The sequence below is a fragment of the Pelobates fuscus genome, chromosome 7 (genome assembly GCF_036172605.1).
Source record: "Pelobates fuscus isolate aPelFus1 chromosome 7, aPelFus1.pri, whole genome shotgun sequence".
In the NCBI taxonomy this organism is placed as follows: Eukaryota; Metazoa; Chordata; class Amphibia; order Anura; family Pelobatidae; genus Pelobates; species Pelobates fuscus.
Genome location: NC_086323.1, coordinates 80,200,326 through 80,220,836, shown reverse-complemented (window position 1 = coordinate 80,220,836; position 20,511 = coordinate 80,200,326). Strand labels below are relative to the sequence as shown.

General features: G+C 46.4%; 1 protein-coding gene across 1 annotated transcript in view; it reads left to right on the top strand.

Annotated features, from left to right (window-relative positions):
• LOC134567951 (uncharacterized) overlaps positions 1-18,083 on the top strand; it is a 52,416-nt gene extending 34,333 nt beyond the window's left edge. The window contains exon 11 of the mRNA XM_063426124.1: positions 17,539-18,083. Coding sequence (XP_063282194.1) covers positions 17,539-17,928 — 390 coding nt within the window. The 3' untranslated portion in view covers positions 17,929-18,083. The remainder of the gene's footprint in view (positions 1-17,538) is intronic.
• The last annotated feature ends 2,428 nt before the right edge of the window (positions 18,084-20,511 follow it).

Sequence of the window (20,511 nt, the reverse complement as noted above, 5' to 3'; positions counted from 1 at the left end):
CCAAACGAAGGAGGCCCTGATGAAGTTCGGCAGAGACCACCCGATTGTCCACAACGGGGCAGATCTTGCTCTTTTCCAGGATTTGACCCCTCTGACTCTACAGTGACGTCGGGACTGGCGCCCTATTACCGAATTGCTGCAGCGGCACTCTATTAAATATGCCTGGGGGCATCCCTTTCGGCTTCTGGCCTTCAGAGATGGACGCACCAAAGTTTTATTTTCAGATGGCGACCCGGAGAGATTCCTGAGTGAGCTGGGGATCCGGACCCCTGAGGACTTCGCGGTTCCGAAGGGGCCAGGGGAGGTCCTGCCTGCCCTCCCCCGAGAATGGTATGCGGCGGCGGATTGAGGTGATTGGGGGTCTCAGCTGTTCACCCCGAGCTGTGGTTTGAGGTCCCAGATGGCAGGGTCTCACGGGTGGGTACATATTGCTTGGGAGGGGGGAAGCTGGATCCCACTTGGTGGGGACTTTCCTTTTTTGATGGGGGCTATGGTAGCCGGGCTCTTGCGTAAGGCCCTAAGGGGCTTTTGGTTCACCCTTGCTGCGGGTGGGATTGTTAATTCTGGGGAGGGTTAGGGTTGCTCGCTATCCCCGCCCGTGGCTCTGTTGCCCGCGATGACTTTCTCAAAGGGGCCCCTTCTATACCCATTGTTCCACCTGACCCGAAGCCGAAAATTGTTTCGATTATTATGGGATATTCGGGGTCTGGGGACTTATATGTACTTTTTTCGTTATGGAAGGGCTGCGGGAATATTGTGGGGCGGCGGGCGGCGGAGGTCATGTGCAGTTATTCCCTTTCCGAATGCTCTGTCATTTTCGGTTATATCCCGAGCTAAACTGATGTGTTGGTGTTTTAGTATGTGAGGGGTTAGTGGCCGGAGGGGATTGGGGCCCTGACAACTGGGATCATATAGACAGCATCCTTGGCTTTATGGGATGCCCCTATTGCAGGTGGGATCGTGGCCTCGGGAGGGGCGGGATTCCACGCTCTCTCTGAAAATGGCCCTGATATTCTTCATATTAGTCTGACGGGGCCCCTTCTCTGCCTTTTACTATAGCATGTTCCCCCGCTCGACTCATGTATTTTTGCTGGGTCTCGGGGGACCGGCGATTGCTGTACATTGTTTTTTTTTAGTATGTTTCTTTGTTAAGAGGGGTTGCGGGATCGTTGGCGGGGCGGCGGGCGGCGGGCACTGTCAAATGTTTTTTGTTCCAAGTGTGTCGGGGCTGGTTGAAGATGCATTTTTGTTTAACTTGAGGCTGTATATGCTAGGTTTATGATGCTGGTTGGGGATGGGGCCGGGGGATCTGATAGTGGATCGTTGTGGTAGTGGGCATTCTCTGATTCGGAGCCCGGCCACGTCTCCAGGAGACTGACTACCTTCCCGGGCGCGGTGCTAACCCTCAGTATCTTATCCCTATTATCCTCGTTCCGGGGCCCGTAGACTCGGGGGATGGGGGCCATGGGCCAGTGCCCCGGCTGACGGCCCCGGGGAGGAGGGATTCTTCTTCCGGCCTGAAGTGTATGTGTGTGCTCTATATACTCCTTTTTTGTTTTTTCTTTCTCACGTGATGCCTTCTAATGCCAATCCCTTCGCATGCAGTCCACACTTCCTTATTGATACCTCTGGAGGTGGCCCTAGACCCTGATGGATTCTCCCACCCTCACAGTGGGGGGACCTGAATCGGAAAGTATAACATGTCAATTTCACTTCCGACCTCATGACACTTCACACACAAATTGCTACATGTATACATAATACCATTTTGGATGCATGATCGTAGTCAGGTGGCCACCATCATTTGTATTTGGTAACACTGTATCCCCCCCCCCCTCTGCTGTTGGTTGTTGCCAGAGCAGGGGGAGGGGGTAGCGGATTTGCCGGCTGCCCCCAGGCACCCTTTTTAGTGCCCCTCCAATGGGGGTCGCGACACTGGGCTACGCCCTGACGCGACCCGAAAGCTTCCCACCCACCGTTTGGTATCTCCCAATTCTAGTTGATTTGTTCTCTGTCTCCAATTTAAATGTGATTGGCACCCTAGGGGTGCCCATCTTGATTGGTCTATGTTCCTACTTCTCTGGGGCCCAATTGGTGCTCTGGAGAGGTTTCAACATATACCCCGTATTGTCCTGGCAATAGGTAAGACCAGGCTACTGTTTTTTTCATTGTTACTCTTTACATTTTCCATTCTCTCACCCTACCCTCCTATCCCTAGTTCGTTCCTTTCTCAACCCCACTTTCCCTCTCTACCGCCCCTGGGAGGGGCAGCCATTGGACCCACTGTGCTTCCTCTAAGTCAAACCAGAGCGGGATTGCCAGATAAGACTAGCGTGACCTTCCACCCATCGTCATGCCGTTAAAGATTTTGTCTTTAAATGTTAAGGGACTTAATGCCCCGAATAAAAGACGTCTCATGTTCCGGGAACTCAAACGCCTCAACCCCGACATAGCGTTCCTACAGGAGACGCATCTCCCACAGAACGCGAAGTTTGCTTTACGAGATCACACGTTTCGGATTGTACACGAGGCTAGGGCCCTAAATAAGAGGAATGGAGTAGCGGTACTTGTACACCATAGGTGCCCTATCCGGATAGGGACCGTGACATCGGAGCCGGCGGGCCGTTTCTTAGTGCTTTCGGGGAGTTTATACTCCCATACGATCCACCTCTTTAATATATATGCCCCTAACGACCCCTCTGCCGAATTTTGGGACTCCATGGCCCGAACGGTTAATGAGCTGCCGCATGGAATGATTATTGTGGGGGGTGATCTCAACGCCACTCCATGTCCAGCTGTCGACCGGAGCCAGGGGGGTGGGTTACCAAGGTCGCATAGGAGGGGGGGACAAGATAAACTGCTTCGCACGTTCATCCAGCGCACTGGCCTCCTGGACATCTGGAGGGCTCACCACCCTGACGACCGCGATTATACCTTTTACTCTGCCCCCCATGATACATACTCGAGGATCGACGTATTACTGGTCAACTCCCACCTGGCACCAAAGGTCTCGGACTCCTCGATTGGATCTATTACGTGGTCGGACCATGCTGAGGTCACATTGTCATTAGATAATTTGTGTACTGCGTCTCCGTGGTCTTGGAAATTGAATACCTCCTTGCTACAGGATCCGGCCGTAGTGGAGACTATCCGTATGGAATTGTCCGATTACTTCGACAGGAATGTGGTGCCTGATCTCCGTCCAGCCACGATATGGGCCGCCCATAAAGCGGTAATACGGGGTATATTTATTCGTGAAGCCACTTTAAAGAAAAAACGCAAAATGCAGTTACTGTCGTCTTTCTTAGAGGCTTTGGGCAAAGCTGAGGAGAAGCACAAGACCGCTTCGACCGCTGATACGCTAGCGAATGTACAGGCGCTGCGTTCCTCAGTACGCGAGACGCTTCTGGACGATACAGCCAGAGCTATGGTATGGTCCAAGAGGACATACTACGAAAAGTCCAACAAAATGGACACGCTTCTGGCACGATCACTCCGCCCGAGACAGGGATACTCCCACATCACTAGGATCAAAGACTCCGCTGGTAAGTACCGCACCGACCCCACTGATATCGCAAAGATTTTCTCGGAATACTACTCAGCACTATACAACCACTCCGGGGGGGGCGGCAGCGACCAACAACAACGCGAGACGGAGGACACTAGGATATTCTTGGATCAATTGGCACTGCCAAGGCTTGATCTAGTAGCTACAGCTAACCTGGGAGCGCGAATCACGGCCGATGAAATTGATGCGGCAATCTCCACGCTGAAAGGCAACAAAGCCCCTGGACCGGATGGATTCGACGGCGGCTATTATAAAGTCTTTCGGGAAACTCTTACACCACACATGGAGACGTTGTTTAACGACCTCATGGAGGGGGGGGTTCCGGATAGAGACATGTCGCTGGCCGACATAGTCCTCTTACCGAAACCGGGCAGAGATGACTCGATTCCCGAGAACTTCCGCCCGATCTCGCTGATCAATCATGATTCTAAAATTCTGGCTAAGATCTTAGCGACACGCTTGAACCCCTTCCTCACTCACTTAGTCCATCCGGACCAGGTGGGTTTTATACCCGGCAGACAATTGTATGAGAACACTCGGCGCAATATCGACCTTATTTGGAGGCAAGCAACCAAAGGGATCCCTACCCTGATCCTGTCGCTTGATGCCGAAAAGGCCTTCGATAGAGTTAAGTGGCCCTACTTATTCGAGGTCCTGCGGCACTTTGGCCTACCTGACTCATATATCACGGCAATTCGGGCTCTGTATACGGATGTTCGGGCGAGGGTCCGGATAGCGGGATCAGGGGCACTACCTTTCACATTGGGCAATGGCACCAGACAGGGCTGCCCTTTGTCTCCCCTGCTATTCGCCCTCTCGCTGGAACCCCTCCTACAAAAGGTGCGTAACACGCCCGAAATTCAGGGAATTTCTCTAGGGAATAGGCGATATGTGGTCTCCGCCTTTGCAGACGATGTATTGTTGACTCTGACGTCTCCGAAAGAGTCGATGGATGCTTTGGCGGCGGTGCTGGAATCCTACGGTAGCCTGGCAGGCTATAAGGTGAACCTGCCTAAATCGAGTGCGCTCCCTATTTGTATGTGTGACCCTGAAGTTGCGTACGTAGGGACTGTGCATGATATTCGCATGGAGAAACACCGTCTCAAATACCTAGGGATACACCTGACAGCAGACCCCGCCCAGTTATTCAGGCAAAATTACACTCCCCTGATCCGCACTCTGATATCTGACATGGAAAACTGTCAGGATAAACCGATCTCATGGATCGGTAGGATCCACGCTGTAAAAATGAATGTGCTCCCCAGGATTTTATTTCTGTTTCAGGCCCTTCCGGTCAAGCTGATTAGGTCTGACTTAGGGGCACTGCAACAGGCGGTGGGGAAGTTCATATGGCAGAACAGGAAACACAGGGTCTCCCGTAATGTCTTGTACAGAGCACGGTCGAGGGGGGGCCTGGGATTACCTAACTTCTTTTTCTATTACCTAGCGGCCCAACTCTCGCAAATCGCGTTTTGGCACTCTCCCCCGGATGAGAGAAGATGGGTGGATTTAGAATCGGCTCTTATGGGACCTGATCTCCCTCAGTCAGTGGCGTACATACCGGGGTCGCAGGGGTCGCGGCTGCGACCGGGCCCGGCCCACCAGGGGGCCCGGCCGCCCCTGCGACCCGGTATGTACCCACAGGGCCAGCCTCTTCTGCTGGGGGGCCCAGGAGCCGGCCACCTCCGGGCCCCCCGAGGCTGGCCCTGCTGTCACCCGGCTGGCGGGCGCGCGAGGGAGCACTGTCCCCTGGGTGCTCCCTCTTCAGCTCCCTCGCGCGCCGCGTACTGAAACCGGAGCCGGAAGATGACGTCATCTTCCGGCTCCGGTATCAGTACGCAGCGCGCGAGGGAGCTGAAGAGGGAGCACCCAGGGGACAGTGCTCCCTCGCGCGCCCGCCAGCCGGGTGACCAGCAACACCACTGGACCCCAGGGAATCCCCCCAGCTCTCACACAGGTAAGGAGGCTGGGGGGATTAAATAAAAAAAAAAAAAACAGAAAAAACGTGTGTGTGTGTGTGTTTAGTGAGTGTGTTAGTGAGTGTGTGTGAGTGTGTGTTAGTGTTAGTGAGTGTGTTAGTGAGTGTGTTAGTGTTAGTGAGTGTGTTAGTGAGTGTGTTAGTGAGAGTGTGTTAGTGAGAGTGTGTTAGTGAGAGTGTTAGTGAATGTGAGTGTGTGTTAGTGAGTGTGTTAGTGAATGTGAGTGTGTGTTAGTGAGTGTGTTAGTGAGTGTGTTAGTGAGAGTGTGTTAGTGAGAGTGTGTTAGTGAGAGTGTGTTAGTGAGAGTGTGTTAGTGAGAGTGTGTTAGTGAATGTGAGTGTGTGTTAGTGAGTGTGTTAGTGAATGTGAGTGTGTGTGTTAGTGAATGTGAGTGTGTGTGTTAGTGAGTGTGTTAGTGAGTGTGTTAGTGAGTGTGTTAGTGTTAATGTGAGTGTGTTAGTGTTAATGTGAGTGTGTTAGTGTTAATGTGAGTGTGTTAGTGAGAGTGTGTTAGTGAGAGTGTGTTAGTGAGAGTGTGTTAGTGAGAGTGTGTTAGTGAGAGTGTGTTAGTGAATGTGAGTGTGTGTTAGTGAGTGTGTTAGTGAGTGTGTTAGTGAATGTGAGTGTGTTAGTGAGTGTGTTAGTGAGTGTGTTAGTGAATGTGAGTGTGTTAGTGAGTGTGTTAGTGAGTGTGTTAGTGAGTGTGTTAGTGAGTGTGTTAGTGAGTGTGTTAGTGTTAATGTGAGTGTGTTAGTGTGAGTGAGTGTGTTAGTGTGAGTGAGTGTGTTAGTGTGAGTGAGTGTGTTAGTGTGAGTGAGTGTGTTAGTGTGAGTGTGTTAGTGGTAGTGTGTTAGTGGTAGTGTGTTAGTGTGAGTGATTGTGTTAGTGTGAGTGATTGTGTTAGTGTGAGTGATTGTGTTAGTGTGAGTGATTGTGTTAGTGTGAGTGATTGTGTTAGTGTGAGTGATTGTGTTAGTGTGAGTGATTGTGTTAGTGTGAGTGAGTGTGTTAGTGTGAGTGTGCTAGTGTGAGTGAGTGTGTTAGTGTGAGTGAGTGTGTTAGTGTGAGTGAGTGTGTTAGTGTGAGTGAGTGTGTTAGTGTGAGTGAGTGTGTTAGTGTGAGTTAGTGTGAGTGTGAGTGTGTTAGTTTTAGAGTGTTAGTTTTAGAGTGTGTGTCTGTTACTGAGTATGTTTGTGTGCGTCTGTCACTGAGTATGTTTGTGTGCGTCTGTCACTGAGTGTGTGTCTGTCAGTAAATGTGTGCGTCTGTTCATGAGAGTGTGTGTGTGTGTCTAAAGCACTTACCTTTCTCCAGCGCCGGGCTCCCTTGGCGCTGGGGATCTCTCCGTCCCGATCCGCCTCTCAGCTCCGAATGCACATGCGTGGCAAGAGCCACGCGCGCATTCAAACCGCCCATATAGGAAAGCATTACTCAATGCTTTCCTATGGACGTTCAGCGTCTTCTCACTGTGATTTTCACAGTGAGAATCGCAGAAAATCCTCTAGTGGCTGTCAATGAGACAGCCACTAGAGATGGATTAACCCTCAGTGAAACATAGCAGTTTCTCTGAAACTGCTGTTTTCAGCTGCAGGGTTAAAACTAGAGAGACCTGGCACCCAGACCACTTCATTGAGCTGATTTGATCTGGGTGTCTGTAGTGGTCCTTTAAGTGTATGTGTTTATGCATGCACTGGCGTACATACCGCGGTCGCACGGGTTGCAGCCCTGCGACCAGGTGCCCGCCCGCCATGTGTTGCGGCCCCAGCCCGCGCAGAGTAAGCGGGGGGGGGCCCACAGATCAGTTTTCGCACCGGGGCCCCATGGGTTGTGTGTACGCCACTGCCCTCAGTTCTACATCTGGGTCCCTCGGGACCAGAGACCGATAGCAAAAATTGCTTGCCCGGCCATAGCGAACTCGGTGAAAATATGGGATGCCACATCGGTCAAATATGGGCTATCCCCTCGGGAATCCCCACTGACTCCCTACTTGAGGAATAAAGCCTTCACCCCAGGATTGGATGCCAGGGCGTTCAAAGGGATCGAGAGTACGGGCCTCCAGCGTCTATGCCAACTCTACGAGGGCGGAACACTTCTTAGGTTCGAAGATTTACAAACTAGAGCGGCCCTACGCCCATCGGACTTTTTCCGATACATCCAACTTAGGGACTATGCGCAGACTTCGGCAACTAAATTATGCGCGCTCCAACCACTCACCTTTTTTGAAACCCTATGCCTTAAGGAACAGTTCCCAAGGGGCCTTATCACAAAATTGTACGCACACTTGAGTACCTCCACTTCGGAGTGGGGGGAGCTTACGTATATAGCCCAATGGGAAGCTGACCTTGGCGAAGAGTTGGAAGGGGTGGACTGGCAGGAGATTTGGGAAGCTGCGGCGACCTCCTCTATATGTGTAACTATGCAGGAACAAGCATATAAAACCTTGTTCAGGTGGTACACCACCCCGGTAAAGCTCTGTAGAATGCATAGGCTATCTACGGACGTATGCTGGAGAGGCTGTGGGCAAAAAGGAACCTACTTGCACATGTGGTGGGAATGCCCTGTGGCCCAGACTTTCTGGGGGCAGGTAGCGGGGTTATTGAAAGATATCTTCGGCAGGGAGGTAGGGCTTGACCCATGGGTATTCCTCCTGGCCCGGCCACTGGAGGACTGGACCAGGACTGAACAAAAGTTAGTCCATAGGGTGATTCTGGCGGCAAGGCGGGCCCTTGCGCAGGTTTGGCGTCAACCCTCAGCTCCCTCACTTCGCATGTTGCTGCAGAAAATCAAGGACAATTACCTCATGGATAAACTCACTGCAAAGGTCAGGGGCACGAATGCGAAGTTCGACAGAATATGGGCACCTTGGGTAGATAGTAACTTAGGAGATTAGGATCCACGGGAGCTGGACCTGTCTTCTCCTTTTTGCAGAGACATGGGGGCTTACGCTGGGACACCACCAGGGGGCGGACAGCCCCTTGGGGGTTGTGCTGCCCACAGGCGGGTACAGGGAGGTTAGGTCAGGACCACAAGACATGACTATTTATTCGGGAGCTTGGGGCTCTGTGACTATGCCAACCCCTCCCACACATCTTTCCCATCTCTTCCCCCCCCCCTTCCCGTCCCCCTCCTCCCCTTCTGACTCTTCTCTTTTTTCTCTTTTCTTTCCCTATTTTCTTTCATATTCCTAGTTCAAGTTCTTCTATGTCTTCTACTTCCTTTAATATTCATGTGTATGGCTACACTACATCCACCACGATTTAATGAACCCCGCCCCTGTACTGTTTGGATAGGGTCACTATAGCACGGATTACCGATCACTGCATATAGTCACGCCATTTAGCACCCCCAGACACCGGGGAGGGGCGGGATTCTCAGATATTTTGGAGGATCTGCTATTATGTGTTAGTAAGCTTTGACTTATGAACCTCTACTTCTGGCAGGATGGCCATACCAGATCTCCTTGATTTTTTATATATATTGAAAATTGGAAGGACACCGCTCACATATCTGGAACGATTCAAAGACGATTGGCCGAATAAGTTATCAATCTTGCTAAACACTTGTGTTTTATTTTGTATATCGTACCTTTTCCATGCCTAAACCCATGAATAAGTCAGATATGTGATGTTTGTATTAATATTGTTTGTATTAATGGTGTTCAACCTTGTTAAAAATAAAGAAATAAAAAAAAAAAAAAAAAAAAAAGGAATGAATGGCAAAGCAAGAGTGGGAGCTGGCAAAAGCTGAAAAATCAGGACATGATTTCTAAACTGCCACCACTCCTTGATTTTTAGGCCCACCTACACAAATCTTATATCAAAACGTTCAGCTATCCCTGCTGCCACTAAAAATGTCCACAGCTAAGCCATAGTCCTGATAGTTTTCACGATATGACCATTTGTTTGCAACTCACGCCATTGACATTCATTGAAACTCCACTCTGCAAAGCTCACATTTGAAGGGCAATTTCTAAACTGCGACTGTGCCTTCATTGTTAATATTGCAGAGACATACTATGCATCAAAATGTAGGTCTGGGTCTTGTGATTCTCACAATATAAAGCTCTTCACTGTTGGATTTATAGTTTCTAAAATACGACCGTTTGAAGATGGCTACCGCCAAAATACTCTGACCTGTGCCAGGCTGCAGCAGCAAGTGATGTCATAGACAGAGCCTTTTGTACACCTGCTAATGTTTTTATAAATGTATGTTTTAATGTAAGTGTGCAACAACGTTGCAATTAAATGTGCTATATAAATGATAACAGTTACTCCGCCCACTTCAGTTGTAGACTACTGGTGGAGGCAAGAACACTTCACACGATTTCCCCAGAAATTTTAGCTTTTCTAGTTATTATTATTATTGCCATTTATATAGCGCTAACAGATTCCGTAGCGCTTTAGAATATTATGAGAGGGGGGATGTAACTATAAATAGGACAATAACAAGAAAACTTACAGGAACAATAGGTTGAAGAGAAGCCTGCTCAAACAAGCTTACAGTCTATAGGAGGTGGGGTATAAAACACATTAGGGCAGGAAATATCAATCAAATAGGGTGGGAGTGAAGCAGAGCTGGAGGAGAGAGTAAAGCACTGCCCTATAGGAGAGAGCAAAAGACAGGTATGTAAGGTAGAGGTTACTCTGGGAGGCCATAAGCTTTCCTGAAGAGATGGGTTTTAAGGCCCTTCTTAAATGATTGAAGACTAGGGGAGAGTCTGATGGCAGTAGGCAGGCTATTCCATAGGAAAGGTGCCGCCCGCGAGAGGTCCTGCAAGCGCGAGTTGGCCGTACGGGTGCGAGCAGCTGTCAAGAGATGGTCACGAGCAGAGCGGAGGGAATGAGGAGGGGCATACCTATGGATCAGTGAAGAGATATAAGAGGAGCCAGAATTGTTCGGTGCTTTAAATGTATGGGTTAGCACTTTGAATTGACTCCTATAGGATACAGGGAGCCAATGTAAGGACTGGCAGAGGGGTGAGGTGTGAGAGGACCGACTAGAGATGAAAATCAGTCTAGCTGCAGCATTCATTACAGACTGTAGCGGGGCAATACGGCTTTTGGGGAGACCAATCAGGAGAGGGTTACAGTAATCCATGCGTGAAATTACTAGAGCATGGACAAACTCCTTGGTAGCATCTTGTGTAAGAAAGGGGCGGATGCGGGCTATGTTTTTAAGTTGGAACCTACAGGATTTAGCAACAAACTGGATGTGAGGCTCAAAGGTGAGGCCAGAGTCAAGTATGACGCCAAGACAGCATGCTTGCAAGGATGGACTTATGTGGATATCACTGACTTGAAGGGAGAGCGAGAGAGGAGGATCAGTATTAGAAGAAGGAAAGACAAGGTATTCAGTTTTAGAGAAATTGAGTTTCAGAAAGCGTGAGGACATCCAGTCAAAGATGGAAGAAAGGCAAGCAGTGACACGTTGCAGGACGGCAGGGGAGAGGTCCGGGAGGAGAGGTATATCTGAGTGTCATCAGCGTACAGGTGGTAGTGGAATCCAAAAGAGGCAATAAGTTTGCCAAGAGAGGCAGTATAAAGAGAAAATAGAAGGGGACCAAGGACAGAGCCTTGGGGAATTCCAACCGAGACAGGACGAGGGGAGGAGGTATCCTTGGAAAAGGAGACACTGAATGAGCGTTGGGAGAGATAGGAGGAAAACCAAGAGAGGACAGAGTCACAGAGTCACGAGCGATTGAAGAGTTTGAAGGAGGAGAGCATGATCAACGGTGTCAAAGGCAGCAGAGAGGTCAAGGATAATTAATATGGAGTAGTGACCTATGGATTTAGCTGCGATTAGGTCATTAGTAACTTTGATAAGAGCAGTCTCAGTAGAGTGGAGAGGGCGGAAGCCAGACTGAAGAGGGTCAAGGAGAGAGTTGGAATTGAGGAAGCGAGACACGCGGGTAAAGACAAGTCTTTCCAAAAGCTTTGATGAGAAAGGGAGCAGGGATATGGGATGATAGTTAGAGGGGGAGGATGGGTCAAGAGATGTTTTTTTCAGGATAGGTACTACAGTGGCATGTATAAGGTCAGCAGGAACAGTGCCAGAAGAGAGAGAGCAGTTAAAGATGTGTGTTAGGGTAGGCACAAGACAAGGGGAGAGCGATCTGATGAGGTGTGTAGCGGTACTTACCTTATCCGGGGGCCAGCCGAGGTCCTCTATTCCCGCGCGCGGCTCGTTCACAGTTCAGACGAAGGCAGGCACTGACTGCGAGATGCGGTCACGTGTCCCGCCTAGCTCTAAGAGCGTGCCACACATCTCGGGCTCGCTCTTAAAGGGACAGTGGGAGCCAAAATGTAAAACGGTCTCCCAGTGGCCCCTGTCATTCCCCATTCCCCATACACTCACGTTTTGGGGGCGTGGATATGACAGGGGCCAATCAAATGAAATACTAGGGTATTTATACTTACCTCTCCCTTAACTCCCTGCCCTATCGTGGTTTCTGATTCAGTTCCCTTAAGCGCTTGTATTGTTCAGTTGTGATTTTTCGTGCTTGACCTTGGCTTTGTATTTGACTCCGTTTTTCTCTTTATCCCTGATTTGTCTTGTTTGCCGGCTTACTGATTCCTGTGTACCAGACCTTAGTCTAGTTCTTGTTTTCGCTGACTCTGTCTATTCTCTGTTCTACGTCGAGTCCGGCCATTCTAAGGTCCGGTAAGACGTATCTGCTTTATATTGTCAATTGTTGGACTAAATCTTGCGTGTTGGGGTACACTACCGTGACAAGATGAGACGGGACAGGATTGAGCGGGCAAGTGGTGGGGCGAGAGGAATGAAGAAGTGCAGCCACCTCTTGTTCAGTAGCCGGGGAGAAAGTCTGAAGGGTAGGGAAGGCATGATTTAAGTGTGGGTGAGAAAGAGAACGGCAAGGAGGGGAGAATTGTTTCCTTAGCTGTTCAATCTTGTCGGTAAAGTAGCATGCAAAGCTATCAGCTGTAAGGTTAGTTTGGGGGGTGGCCACAGCAGGGCGGAGAAGAGAATTAAAGGTGTCAAAGAGACATCTGGGATTGCGGGAGCATGAACTAATGAGAGAGGAAAAGTATGACTGTTTGGCGAGGGCAAAGGCTGCGCTGTATGAACGCAATATGAATCTATAATGGAGAAAGTCTGCCTGGGTGCGGGACTTCCTCCAGGAGCGTTCAGCACAATGGGAGCAACTCTGCAGATAGCGTGTTGATTTAGTATGCCAAGGTTGGGATCTAATAGGCATAAAGGAAGAGGAGAATATCAAGGTCAAACTTAGCTGGAACAAAATAATTGTTATATTAGCCAGGGCCTGGTACACAATGACATACTGTAAAAATCAATGGCAGGCCGGGTCAAATAACAGGGAATCAGGAACATTTGACAAAGTAACACGTCTAATGGCTCTGAGACCACAAAATGCCACTGGACCATATGGAAAGTGTATATATAGTACCAGGCCCTTGCATCAATTTAACACCATTGACATATGCACAGAGCATCCAGAAGGATACCAATCAATTAACTTATAAATAGGCGCCAAAGTCGCAGCTGACATCTTTTAAATTTAGGTCGTTTCAGAACAATGCGAGTGCAACCTGGTACAGGCTGCGTCCAAAGTGGCATGGCCTACTGGTAAAGCTACCACCTAGTTAACCATGCAGAGTTATGTGAACTCGTTATCCATGATGCCTACAACAAATTGATAATTTCTCACTGCTTATCCTCAGGTGTCATATGTAATGTCATGATTTGTTTAACTAGCCTTACAAGACTATTGGAATACTGCTTTTTCAATAAAAATCTATTTAAAAACAAAGTGGCATGGCCGAACTGATGAATTAGTGTCAATTATGCTAGTTTTCCTTACAAACTACTTACCCTGGCAGGGTGCAAGGGCACTAAAGGGACCATAACTGTTACAGTGGACTGTAGTGTTTATGGTGGTTGGAAGTTCCTCTGACTCTTTTTTTTTTCTTTTTTCTTTTATGAGATGCTCAAATTTATTTAATATTTATATTAAAGATTTAGAAAATGTATTATAATGCTATTCAGATAGGGCAGAACCTGTCGTAGTTTTCAGATTTAGATTCCTGGTGTCCTGCATCCAGGGACAACAGGGAATTGTCATTGGGCAGCATTAGTGGGCAATCTGACCATACAGAACTCTCTGCGTGGCCCTACTTGCAGGGGGGCAGCTGGGATGCTGCCTCTCAGCCAGATGTGCTTGATACCAGGCTGGAACATCCCCATCAGTGTATGGGCACGCCAACTTACCAGGAGGTCCGTCCTTTGTGGTTGTTGCCTGTGATGAAAGTTGCTTCATTGGTGACGCCCCCTAGAAGGGCCACTCATCCATCCTGATTGCATACCTCAGAATGTTGGGAGATATGCTGTTCTCTGTATGTTTTCTCTATTGACGGGAAACTAAGATAGAGGTGCCCAATTGCAGGATAAAGAGGTTTGGATTTCTACATTTTATTTTATTTTTCACACCTGTGAAATATATATTTATTAAATATAGGGATAGGGCAAACAGTATTATATTATTGGAACTGGCAGTATCCCTTTTAGTACTAGCATTTAGAAACCATAAATTGTATTTGTTGGATTATCTTAGTCAGGGTTTAGAGTAGTTGATAGATTTAATGTCTTAAATGGCCTTAAATCGAGTTTCATATTTTTAGATCAAACGCACTGCTCTGAACATTATTATTAAGGAGTAATTTATTAGGCAATTCCCAGGTGTGAAGTACACAGCAAATTATTTGATACTAACTTAATTGCTCATTGATTTCGCTGAAGACTTAGACCAAGTCCCAGCTCAGAACTGACAAGGTTTATGTGACTGTCCCAAGGTCTTATTTACTTTTGAAAAATCATGCAACTTTTCACATAGGTTTAGCACAAATATAAAATTATACATTTAAGTTTCACCCAGCAGCAATTAATACCTTTACTACCGGAATCATGTAAAATGTTTTTAATTTTATAGACTTTGCAAAATGAAACTAAAGCATCACTCCCTGCTTCCAAACAGTACAGGACATTTCAATGGGTCCTACATTCCAACTGTCAGGGAGGGGGGAGGAATGAATACGCTCTCCCATTTCACTGTCTGCATTCCAGAGAGTAAAAGAAGGGGTAAGAACTCACAGGGCCCTAGGCAAGTTTCCAGTTTTGGTTCCTATTTATTCTTCACATATGAATGGTAAATGGGGCCAAGCAAATTTATGGTTCTGGGACCCTGTCAAACCTCTGAGCCATAGAAAGTTGCATAGAGTTGCCTTATGGTTAATCCTGCTCACCAGAGAGTGATAAAGATCGCTCTAGCACTTTTTAAATACCTTTATTTTAGAAATGTATGATTTAAATGTAGTACAGACATTCATTTTAAATCCTTTTACCGTTTTCATTAAGGTGTACTGTTAGTAATGTATTCAGGGTCCTTACAAATAGCTATAAGCAGGCAATGTGATCATCTTTATTTATAATATTTTTTCATATTTGAGAGATTCTTTATTTTTATTTGATACTATTATTTCAGACCTTGTGTGAAATATTTTAATGTGAAAGTCATTGTTAACTCTCAAAAGCTTTTTCTTCCCCAAAAATGTATAGAGCAAATTTGTATGCATTTACATAATTAAAATGTTTGCATTTGCACAGCAATCTATACACAAAAACACTGGTTTACTAAATTTCTAGCTAGGCACCTCATCTTTCATATGTATTATTATTATTATTATTTATACAGTGCTTTGCATTATTATAAAGGTGGGAATTTAACAACAAATAAAGCAAACTATTACACATTTTAATAGGAACAATTGGTTGATAAGGATCCTGCACGAATAACTCTTTCTAAACTTACTCTCTTACAACCAAAGTTTTGAAATGCTCTAGGGTGCGTGGCCACGACTAAAAGAAGGCGTTGACTGCCAGACAGGCAGGGTCCGGTAACCAGCTGAAGAATGCGTCCGTCTGTCGATTAAGGCGGAACGCAACAGATCTAAGATCTTCCTTATAGAAGTGGAGACAATGAAAATGTGTGGGTCCAATTGCCAATCGCTGGAGTCTCTCCAGTGGTGGAAAAAACAATCTGCAACGAGATTGTCCAAGCCAGGCAAAACTGATACAGTTCGCTTGTGAGGTCCGAGAGCATCTTTGAACTGGAACCTCCTAGGTGATTCACACAGCAGACTGCTGATACATTGTTCATCCTCAGCACAGTTTTAGGCATCTTTGGCGAAGCTGCTAATTGCGAAGGAACTAGCAATCCGTTCGAGGCAAATACGTTAAAATGTCCGCGTGCCAGAAGGAGGAAGGCTGGAAGGCAATAAGGGGAAGGGCGGGAGAGAAAGGCCCGTCTGACAGCTGTTCATGTGTGGTAAAACTGCACTGCGGCTAGTTTAGTAGCGTCCCGGCTTAGAAACACCAAAGACAGTGAAAAGGTGGGCACCAAGTAAACCTAAGAGCCCTAAAACTGGGAGAAAAACTAAAATTAGCTGTGGGATGACTAGAGGAAGGTCGGCCCAGGAGCAACAGCTTAGTCCCTGTTTTTAGGCCCCTACAATACAAAATTATAAATAATGACAAAAAAAACAGTAATAATAGATTTTTTTTTAGGGATGATACAAGTGAGAGAGCTTTAAACAAGGGAACTGTTGTTGGATTTAATACTAGAATAGACTCACCTGGGAGGCAAGCAGCAAAGAAAGAGGGGTTGGAAGAAGTCTCACAGCCATTAATGACACATATTCTGATTGGTTGATTTTTTTGGTTATATGTTTAACTGTTTCTTTGCTGCAGGGAGCTTTAGTAAAGAAGGTTAAAGTGAATATCAAGCCTCCTGTCTTGCCATAAAATTTTAATTCCACTGCTAAAATAATTTTTTAAAAATCTAATTGAAATAATAACGATGTTAAAATGCTAAAATATCTAGTTTTAAACAAAGTATATGTAAAAAAAGAAATGAGAAAAACTCATCCCTACCTTTAGTATATGACAGAATCCTTCGGCCATATGCCAGCACCTTGGGTCTGGCAGTGTTTGAAAACCAACAATTAGTCTTTATGGTCTTCACTGATTCTGCACAGGAAATGAAGCAGGGAAGATCATAGAGACTAATGGAAAGGGATGCATTTTTCTCATTTTTTTTAAAATATACTTAAAGAAATCTATTTCCTCTCAAAACACTATTCTTGTATTCTAAAATAGTTTTGAGGTGACAGTCATGCTATGAGGACTAAATTTATTATTTAAAGGTTTTTAATCTTAACCCCTTAAGGACCAAACTTCTGGAATAAAAGAGAATCATGACATGTCACACATGTCATGTGTCCTTAAGGGGTTAAACCTTGGTTCTGAACGTTCTATGTTGAAACCCTCCTTTTTCTCAGTCCTTGTTTCTTCATCTTGATTGCTGGCTGACCTCGGGTTACCATCAACAATACACCAAGTAGAAGCATCTTACGAAGATACATTAAGTTAAATGATGTGATATTATTACAATAGTGAGACGGAGCCTGAATGCCAATTACTGTACTTTACATCAATGACAAGAAAATGGAACAGAAACCCCAAAAAATATAAACATAATTAAGATGTGCATTATGCAAAAATATAACAGAACAACGTATCAGCTTTACTCATTATGGTTCTTCCCACATGTATATTTAACAAAGTGAGAATTCAAAGTGAACTTTAAATGTAATTCCCAAGTAGACGAGCTGGAAGTATTTCTGACTTGGAGAATGTTTCAAATTTGCCTATTTCTACCTTAAATTTTTTAAATTCACTCTGATAATCTATTTGTAGATATTTGCCTTTTAATGAGTTCCCCTTCCAAGTGTTGCATACAGCTACCAGCGATATTCTTCAAATAATATGATGTTTCTGATATGTTTTGATATTTCATATAAAAAATGTATTTCTGATATGTTTTGATATATTTCATGTAACATGTTTCTGATATGTTTTGATATATTTCAGGTAACATGTTTCTGATATGTTTTGCAGACCAGTAAAACTACAGAGACACCAGCTGGAGAAGGAGATGTATTCGATTTAAGACGTACTAGTGGAACAAATTTAAATATATCACAAATTGATCCAGCACACCAGTTGGAACGCAATCTAACTAGTTGTTCCAATGCTTTATTTGCTCAGACACAAGATATACAAGAAGACTATGCTCCTTCTAGTCTACGAGAATACAATGTGTCTGTGGATCCATCAGCACAAAGATTTCTATTTCTCAACTCTCCTGGCGATATTTACTCAGGTTTTGATATCTGTTTATCTGACACTTCGAGCATTGAAGTCATTGAGGAATCTCTGCGGTCCAGGGATGTGAATATGTCTATTGAGGATAATGAAGCGGCAGAACCAAATGTTTTAAGAACCTAGGAGTTTGTAAAACTGAGAAGAACAAATGAATGTACTGGTCCAGATTGCTCCATGCTGCTGTGCAGTGGTGTCAGCTCTGCAAATTCATTTACTTCATCACAAGTGAAGGGTTGGTTCTGATCTCAGCTACTATATGCCATATATCTTTCACAACTACAGACTGTTAAACAGCTGTAAGCATGTATATTTCATTTGTATAGTACAGGGGGTATTGTCAATACAAATTCACAGTTAAAAATAAACAAAGTAATAAGCACTGGTGCTTATTCACTAAACATGGGAATTGGAAAAAAAAATCCAAAAATAGCCATGATATTTTGGTCCAAATTTGCAATTCCAAAGTAGTCAAAACGTTATCAAATAAATGATAAATAAAATTGTATATTTTACTGTTTAACCCCTATTGTTTTCTCCTTTCTTCCTCTCTCAGAATCTGTTCTTTTTTTCTTTCTATCTAATCTAGTTTTCTTTAAAACATAAGATAAAGTAGGAACTACTTTGTCTTATGTATTTTACTTATGATTGACCTTCTTTGACCAAAGGAGGAGCTTAAGTTCGCTCCTTTTTCTGTGGTCAAAGAAATGTTCCCACAATACTCACCACTCCTCCATGTCCTCACGTTGCTTCATTCGCCGTTTGAGCATCCTGTAATTTAGCCAGAGCGCTGGCAAATTCACAGAATTTTGTCCTAACCGAATGAGTACAGTTTGTCCAACTGTGTTAGGACGATATTTGTGCCTTTGGTTTGGTTCGGGAATTACATTCTCAGAATGAAATTCCAATCCAATCAGTGCCGCGGTTGCCGCGGTTGCATCTTGCATCTTGTCAAGTGAGTCAGATGCCCGCCGTTGTTTTCGATGCAACCAGATTGGTCATCTGAGCAGGACTTGCCCCACTAGGAATATACCCTCTCCAGCTTGTGAAGGGGCACCATCAGTTTTGCTTGTGGGTGGGTCCGTGGGGAAACGAGGATAACCTGCAGAGTGTAATTGTGGATGATTGAGTGACCATGGGACTGAGAGATTCTGGTGCTTCATTCACCCTGGTGCGCCCTGAAGTGGTGAATATGGAGGACATAATCCCTGGAAGAACCATGTCCATCAAAGGAATTGGGGGTGTATGCCCGCTGTGCCCTTGGCACATGTGTACCTTGATTGGGGTGCGGGCAAAGGTTTGCGAGAAGTGGGGATTCCGGAGGATATCCCTGTTAATGTTCTGTTGGGGAATGATTTGGGCAGGATGCTCTGTCACTATGCTCCAGAGGACACTGTTTGTGAGCCAGAAGGGCTGACTGCTCCACCTAAAGTATTGTGTGAAACTTTGGGAGACATTGTGAACTATGATTGCTGGGAGGGAGAGCAGGGTGTGGATAAATGTCTACCTGTAACTGAACCAGTGATGTCTACCAAATGTGAGATAGGGGTGAGTAGTGATGTGCCTGTATCAAAATACTGTGAGGCTGGGATGTCAGAGAGTAAGGGGGAGGAGGAAGATGAGAGCCAGGGATGTGTACCACTAGTCGCAATGGTAACAAGTCAGCAGTGGGTCAGGGCTGCAGCAGGAGAGTCTGAGGGGCTATGTGAGATTGTGAGAGGATGGCCTGCCTTGGAGAAGAAATTATGTGAGTGTGTGCAAAATTCTGTATCTGATCAAGGGGTGTCAAATGTGTCCTGTGAAAATGTATGGGAAAAGCCTTCCAGCGAGAGGGGGCTGAATGAATATATGTGTCAATATGTGCCTGAAGTAGATGTATGTGATGTGCTGGGTGAAAATGTGAAGGGACAGCAAGGCTATGAGGGAGGGCAGAGGGTGTGTGAGCTTTACTCTGCGCCAGGCTTAGCCAGTTTCCAAAGTTCTGTATGTGTGATGACCTGGAGTGAAAGTGAGGGGCACGGACAGACTCTGCCTATGGGACCAGGAAGGATGGCTGCAGGGAAATACTGTTAGAGGAACCAGGAACCTTGCAGTGGCGGATCCAGGGGGGGGGGGGGGCAACGGGGCAATTGCCCCCCCCCGAGAAAATTGACGGTCTCCCTCACCCCTGCCAGCACATGCAGGTGCCTGCGGACCGGGGAGGGAGATCAGAGATCTCCCTCCCCGGTCCGCAGGCACTATGCTGACAGCCGGCAGGGGAGAGGGAGAGGGAGGAGAGAGGACCCGGGAGCTCTGCCTGCAGCTCCTCCGGGTCCTCATCTCGCGAGCTTGGAGCGTTGCCGCGGTAAACACGGCAACGCTCCAAATCTCGCGAGAGTGAACTCTAGCCCGGGAGCTATGGGCTAGAGTTCACTCTCCCCACTGGGCCACCAGGGAATCACCCTCTGACCACCAGGGATCAAGAAATGTCCCCCCTCCTCCCGGTAAAGGTAAGAAGGGAGGGGGGACATCAATATTTATTTAAATTAAATAAAAAAAAAAAATATATATATATTATTAAAAAAGAAAAGCCCCCCTTCCCTTATCACACACAATCTACACACATACACTGCACCCATACTGCCCCCATACACACACATTGCCCCCCATACTGCCCCCATACACACACATTGCCCCCCATACTGCCCCCATATACACACATTGTCCCCC